This window comes from Heliconius melpomene, chromosome 13, assembly GCF_056956725.1.
Source record: "Heliconius melpomene rosina isolate 202511_hmr_F chromosome 13, ASM5695672v1, whole genome shotgun sequence".
NCBI classification, from domain to species: Eukaryota; Metazoa; Arthropoda; class Insecta; order Lepidoptera; family Nymphalidae; genus Heliconius; species Heliconius melpomene.
In genome coordinates, this window is record NC_140401.1 from 5627874 (window position 1) to 5635815 (window position 7942).

At 32.0% G+C, this 7942-nt stretch overlaps 1 protein-coding gene across 1 annotated transcript; it reads left to right on the forward strand.

The window, feature by feature from the left end:
• Nucleotides 1-255: 255 nt before the first annotated feature.
• Nucleotides 256-6370, forward strand: LOC146532669 (endocuticle structural glycoprotein SgAbd-2-like). The gene is made up of 4 exons (XM_085196780.1): nt 256-406; nt 1781-1908; nt 3075-3246; nt 6022-6370. The coding sequence occupies exons 1-4, from the start codon at nt 404-406 to the stop codon at nt 6142-6144; spliced, it is 426 nt and encodes a 141-aa protein (XP_085052906.1). The 5' UTR covers nt 256-403; the 3' UTR covers nt 6145-6370.
• The last annotated feature ends 1572 nt before the right edge of the window (nt 6371-7942 follow it).

Below are 7942 nucleotides of genomic sequence, written 5' to 3' on the forward strand. Positions count from 1 at the left end.
ATCATATACTTTGATATGATACTCATCATTTATTAAAGCAACTTCCGTGCAATTTAATTAAAATAATACATAATAAAAAAACACTCTACCTTCATTAAGGCATTGTAAAGCTCGTTGGATCGATTAAAATAATTTTGAAGGATTCTTTGTTTTATAAACAATAATTGCCAATAATGGACCATCCATTAGTTAGTTATTGTGTGCGTTCAATAAATACATACATAGATTTGTTTACGAGTACGTGCGTTCGGTTAGATGAAACATCGGGATGCGCTCAGGTCGTTCTAAGTTCAGAGGTAAAGAAGCTGCTATATAAACCTAAGCCAGTGTCACTGTTCACATACTTGTGGTGCATCTTATACCATCCAGACCTGGCTTCGCCCTTTATCCTGCTGATATTATAATGGTGAGCCTTATTCGCTTTTAGTTTTTAGAAAATTGCAATAGTAAAAACGTAAGAATTTATAAAATTTTGCTTTTTAATATTATTTTTTACGTAAATAATAAATTAAAATAATTTTATTATTTTTTGTGTAATAGTGTATATGAAATAAATAAGTTTTCAAAGTTCATGTTGTTTAAAGTAATCTTTATTTGTATTTTTAAGTTATTATGTGTTGTGTTGGGGTTTGTTTCAATATATTTTGTAGATTGTTTTTTTTTATTAAAATGTTAAATTATTACCAAATAATTATAATATTAATAGTTCAATTAGTAAGCTTAGAAAAAAAACAGTAACTGATATAAAAATAAATAGCAGCACAAATAATTTAGTGCATATTTTATATGATATATAGCTACTATTTATCTTTATATGTTTTCTAATATTATAATAATTCGATAAGTGTTACATATTAATTAAGAAGAGGAAAATTCTTCGCCCTACCGAATTGTAAAAATTACGTATTAAATGTTTGGAAAGAAACGATACGGTTTATTCTTGGTAATTAACGAAAAAAAATTAAGATTCTATAACTATACGAGTATCACTTATAAAGGCAGCGCACAGTGTTGAGTTCCGCCACTCTCCATGCAATGCCTTGAAAATTCGGCGGAAAGCGGGGTACAGAGTGTCACAAAACTAGACCTCTCTGCCTGCTATATACGAGACACAGCGTGAATCTGGAAAAAAAAAAACAAATAAAAGTTCGAAATATATACTATCATAATCATAATTATTAAGAATATACTGAATATATAATATTAACAATTATTATAAGGCTAACGCCTAGACTTATAAATTTTCAATCACGCCATTCTCGTTTTTGCTCTGAAATTGTAACAGGCTATATACCATATTATTATATGAACTGTGATATGCTATTAGTGTAGTTAGATGCTAATGCTATTAGTGTGGTAGAAGAAAATAATTGGATAAGCTTAATTTTAGTAGCGCTTTATAAGAAGGCAAGTTTAAAGTAAAGCTGTAACTGTTTGGGACTGTAATTAGGATTAGGCTGTGGGTTCGATTCCCACTCAAAGAAATTAAATATTTAATATTTTAGTCTCTTCGATCTGGTGTCGAAGTAGAACTGGCGTTGAGTTCAGCCATTCATTATGCAATTTCTCCAGAAGTCTCCAGAAGGACACAGCTTGAAGCAGAAAAAAATAGAAGATTAAAATTTACTCTATTGTAGTATCATAAAAGTGATAAATTACTTATATCTATAATATTTGATCCATCCTTTATATTAAGTTGCAACTATTTGTAACTCATAATTTTTGGAAGGTTAAAGCCAATCTATTTACAAATTAGTAATCATATATTTTTAAATTACAGATCTCCATAGTGCTCATTTGTCTGGTGGCATGCTGTTTCACAACGCAGGCGCAAAAACTAAATGAACCTATACCAATACTAAAATATGAATCTGACGGACCGAACGTAGACGGTTCTTACCGATGGGCGTGAGTAAATAATAAATTGACTAACAAGAAAAACTAGCATTGATTGAGTATATCATTTTTTATAGGGTTAATGACAGGTTCTGTAAGATTTATCCTTGTCTGTTTATGGTAACTATACATATTGTACTTATATATGTGTATAATCTTTTCACCGAGTTATTGGAACATTGCGTGTTGAGTGACGGCCCTCAACGCCGCCCTTTTACCTTGGTCCCAGAGAGAAGAAATGAAAAAAATAATAAATAATAATCGATTCCCACCAGTGATATTTGAACCCACACTCTTCGCGTTACAGCCAGACATTTGTGCCCCTGAGCCACGATCACCTCAATCTACATACATATTTGAAATTAAAGCTTAAATGTGTAATATTGAACACAAAAGTTACTTTTCCTATTTGTGGTCGCGAGCTTAGAATATTACCTCCTACTATGTTTTTCATAAGTTAAATATACTTACTAAAAAAACAACATAATATTACTTTACTTAGCAAAAAAATATATAAAACACAGTCAATAATTAATATTTAAATATTTATTTATTTATTTGTTTCTAAATATAAATAAACCTAATGAAAACGGTAATTTATCATTTCGCATACTTAAATCATAATTAATCAGCTTTCTTTAATATTTCCCAACATTTAAAAGTTACGTATGCTATTAGACACATAAAGATTTTATCAAGTTGTTGAATCAATAAAAGTTAAGCAAGTATTTCTCAATCCGGATACAAGATTCGTTAAGATAAATTAAGCATGTAAATTAAAAGTAACAAATAACTATATAAGCCTATATATAAAAATCTTTAAAATATAAAAAAAATCATAATTATATAAACTTATATTATATATCTTTTTCCAAAATATTAGGTAGAAGTAGTAAAAGAATTGACTGAATAAAATAGTACATAAACTTCGAGTATAGAGGCGAATAATTTCGCATTCACAAGAAGAAGCTATGATAAGTTTGATAGCTCTATGGAATCTCATTCCGTTTTAAAATTTAAATTATTACAACAAAATTACCTCGGCGGAACTCGGCGTAATATTTTAACACTAGGTTCCCATGTTTCCTCTCTTTACCATTATACCGTAAAATATTTGATTTTATACAAGTACCTACCTAATGTTATTGATGTATTATATAAATCCTTTGATTATTTAGATTTGAAACTGGTAATGAGATCTCAGCTCAGGAGAATGGATACGTGAAAAACTTCGGCAAAGGTGAAGGTCAAGAGATACAAGTGGCTGAGGGCAGTGTCAGTTACAAAGCACCAGACGGTACACCTATAGCACTCTCATATGTAGCTGACGAAAATGGCTTCCAACCGAAGGTGAGATCTCGGTTCATATTATTTACCAGTAGGTAAAGAATATTTTAGTCATGTAATTTTAATCTTTAATTGGAAATTACATTCATATTCATTAATACAAATTAATATTTGAATGAAATGAACTTAAAAGTTCATTTCTTTTTGTCAAGCATTTATTAATTTAGCAGTTTGGCTTTGGTAGTGATGGGATATCCACAATTTAAGCATATATAATATGTATGTTAATAAAAATAGCGTAGGCGTGGCTTGACTTTCTTCACCATCATACTACCACCACCATAAACGACGCTATGCCAAACGACCTTCCGCTACCATAATAGACGGACAATTAAATATAAAAAAATATCATCCATCAGCCTTTTAAGGTCCACTGCTGGACATAGGCCTCCCCCAATGCTCGCCACTCCGTCCGGTCCTGCGCCCTTTGAATCCAGCGGGTTCCCGCTGTCTTTTTAAGGTCGTCGGTCCACCTGGTTGGAGGGCGGCCTGTACTCCTTTTGCCGAGGCGTGGTCGCCATTCGAGGACCTTTCTTCCCCATCAGTGTGTGTTGCCAGTGTTAACGTATGGCGCTGAGACGTGGTCTTTCACCGCAAGCCTTATCCACAGGCTCAAAGTCGCTCAGCGAGCGATGGAGAGAGCTATGCTTGGTATTTCTCTACGCGACAGAATTCGAAATAATGAAATCCGTAGACGAACGCAGGTTACCGACATAGCTCTCAAAATCTGCAAGCTAAAGTGGCAATGGGCAGGCCATATTGTCAGGAGGACCGACAACCGATGGGGCAAAAAAATATATAACAAAATAATGAAACGAGGCAAAAAAATAGTTTATTCTTAATTATAGATATAAAAAACATCAATATTGTTATTGCACATTAATGTAATAAACCTTTAATATCAGCTAAAACGTTACTCATCTGCCCTATGCCGGCGCGGCGTGTGAGATCCTTGACATCTTAGTTGTAATCGCAATGTTCTGACAGATGTGTCGCGGAATTCAGCGTAATAAAACACCTCACAACATTACTTCATGTTGAGGTAAAATTAGAAAAAATATAAGATCATTCATCAGCTTCACGCTCTATCCCGTACACGGCAGGGTAGGCTGAGAGAACCTAGAGTTAAGACACTCCATTCCTCATTTCAATGGCCCCTGCACCACGACTGGCCTTAAAATACAATATATATAAAATGTTATAATTTTTTCTACGTGATTAATAACATTTTATTAACCTACGCGGACTATAAAATGTGCAATACGTCTATATTTTTCTAATACATGTATCAATGTGGATAGCTCACTCCAAATTTACAATATATTTTTACGTAATCAACATTGACCCACAAACCAGTAAGAATCCATAGATTTTTATTTATGTGGCATAAAGTTATTAAATTAAAGGTTCCATAAAATATGTTCAGAGATGTCGATAAAGCATCCTCTCTATGGTATGTCTCAAGCGGTATTACTACCAGCAATAAATCCATCCATTTGACAATAATCTGTCTTTGTTTCGAAAACTGATTGACCACCAAACTACCAGTAACCAATTCAAAGAACTTACATAAGCTGACCTTTACCGGTTTTTACGAATTTCTATGAGTAATAAAACCTGAAATTTTCACACATACAATTACTGTATTCTTGACACTAGAATATTTTGAGGTGGTAATTGATGTGAATTAGAAATCGTAGAATCAAAGCATCATGCCTGGTTCAAAGTGGGTGGTGAACTACCACTAACATGTTATTTACGATTATATCAAAGTACTGGGAGTGGTTCTAGTATGTACACAAATTGGTTGGAAAGTACTAGCGACTAGTGTGTCTGAATCATCATTGCGTAAAGACCTATGAAGACGAGGACTATGTGAAACGGGCGCGGGTGTTAGTTGGCTAATATATGTGCAAATGTCGCCTCAAAATATCAAACATTGACTCTTGACCCGTCTTAAGAAATGGGGAACCTCTTACCAGTCAATATAAATATGAATTTCTTTATTTCATTAAAACCTCTAGCCGTCACTAAGTCATTCATAGTTTTTATAGCCTACGCAACTTTGACAGGTGGTACTGTCGATAACGAAAGAATCGCACTAATTTGAATTTTTATAACATAAATTACGTCTACTATACACACTATGTATTATTAGATATTTTATAATACTGTTGAAATATAAAAAAATATATAACGTAATATATTTATTTAAATTTATTTTGAACAAATATTACATATTTATTTGTAGATGATATATATTAATATAATTAACGGTTTTCTTCCTTATCCATATAAAAATGAGGTCATTATTATGCATTCAATGTACTTACATACATACTTACTCGTCTCGTAAAACAAGTTTAGTAACAAGAGCAATCCTTTGCATAAAATTACCATATCCTTTACCAAAATACACATGTTTCTAGGACAGGTATTGTCTCGCAAATGCATTATTATCACGTAGAAGATCCCGTCACTTGTGTACATCATGTTAACATTTATGTTTAGCATTTAAGCAATTCCCTATGTGTATATATTCTTGTTCAATAATTTATACTGGAAATTTAAATATCTATTAATTAATATCGTGTTCATTTATTTCGTTTTTTTTTTTTTTTTTATCTTATTCTTAAAATCAAGCCAATATAGTACAAGAGCAATAAGAGTAACCTTATTCCAGGAACATTATTATTATAAAAAATCTTACAATAGTATCTATTATATAAACTTTAACGTTTCAATTTATTCTTATATGTCTATAAATAAATATTTCAGGGCGCTCATCTGCCGACTCCACCCCCTATTCCACCAGCGATCCAAAGAGCTTTAGAATACATCGCTGCCAACCCTCAGCCACAAAATCAGCAACAGCAACAACCTTTCAGGGGAAGACGCTAAGATATTTTAACCACTACCAAGGAACTCTTGCCACTGCCAGTTTAAATGCCTCTAGTGATGTATAGCTTAGCTTTTATTATATAATCTTCTCTACTTTTAAATATATTAGTAATCCCTAACCTTGTAGAAGCGGGTACGAATTGTTAAAAATGTAGATAATAGATAAACATAGATTTTAAGTTTATACTAGAAATGTACACTGAAATTAAATGTTAATAATCAGTTATTTTTATGTTTCAATGTCGAAATTTATTTACGATATTGTACCCGCTTTACAATAATTTGGTTCCATGGTTCATTTCCTTACAATTTTATGGTTAAGTTAAAAACATTCATATTTTTATCAGTTAACCATTTTTTCTTGTATTTCGACGACGTCTTCCTAAATATTTTTGCAATTTTCTGTTAATGCATTGTCATAAGTAATGTTAGTACATTAGAAACTTCATAGTATCCTAAGATATTAAAAATATGCTCATCTCCTGTGATCACAATCGTCATTTAGTCTATATTATTTTGTTTTTATTAAAATGAATATAATAATTTTGTATCAAATATATTATCTGAATATAAAAGGAAGTTTTTATTTTATAATTATTTAATTACCACCTGCGTTCGTCGTTGGCAGAATGACCTTATAAGTTTAGTAGATGTTTTGGCCATAATTTAGGTTTTAAGCTTGGAGTAGTTTTATTCATATTACTAAAATTAACTTGACTTTTTTGTAACTGCAATTATTCTTTTGTTGACATTAACTAAAATAATTCAAAATATGGCAAGAGGTCATCCATCAGATCTCCATTGTGGCGTAGTGCTGCAAGGACAGTCTGTTACCGCAATGGTTTTAGGTTCTATCTAAACTCGGGGGATGAATCATTTCCATTTTCCTCTCTGATAGTCAAATTCCACAAGCATCATCTCGAAAAGTTGTAGGGAAAACTCTACCATACATCTGACTCTATGTTTTGTTTACCATAATTTCGAAGAATCCATAAGTTTTTCTTGAACTTTTTTGTATCGTTTCTGAAATTTACACTGACAGCGACGTATAAAGAAGATTTTAATATTGATATGAAATTATATCTTAACCTTTATACACTCGTAGAATCAAGTTACAAAATATGAAATATCGAAATATATATTAAGGCACGCCTTATTTTATCTGGCCTTCTTATCATTTTATAAGGTAATAACGTTAAATAGATATGTGTTGTATACATTTTTAAATAACATACCATTTTTTTTTATGGAAAAAGGACACGGCAAACGAGCGTTCGGGTCACCTGATGATGATCACCAGAGGAGCTACAGGTGCGTTGCCGGCCTTTGAGGTGGAGATAGACGCGCTTTTTGAAGGTACCCATATCGTACCGACCTGGAAACACTGCCGCGGGTAGGCTATTCCACTGTTCGGTGGCGCGTGGAAGGAAATTCCTACGAAACCGCACAGTAGTGGAGTGCCACGCATCCAGATGGTGTGGATGATATTTTATTACCATATAAGGAATACAGAAGTATGCATTTTATATAAATAAAGATTCTCACTGGCTAACACAAATTATCGTTAATTAAGTACAGTCAGTTAGTTAATATAGTTAGTTAGTTAGTATATTGATTATATTTAAAAACAATAAGCTAATAAGTATAACATTTTTTTACTACTATTTATTAGAAATATACAGTAAAATTTCGGAGCAATAGAGTGGGAGCTTTTATTTACAATGTAATTTAAAGTGTAATACTTTTAGCAATAGCATCGATAATTATCGTTAAATATAACAGAAATTCAAATACCAAA

What these genes read in the sequence shown, in the direction of transcription:
- LOC146532669 (XM_085196780.1), top strand. An exon ending in GACGGTTCTTACCGATGGGC is followed by an intron (nt 1,909 to 3,074) that starts GTGAGTAAATAA and finishes TTGATTATTTAG; the next exon opens with ATTTGAAACTGGTAATGAGA. An exon ending in AAAATGGCTTCCAACCGAAG is followed by an intron (nt 3,247 to 6,021) that starts GTGAGATCTCGG and finishes TAAATATTTCAG; the next exon opens with GGCGCTCATCTGCCGACTCC.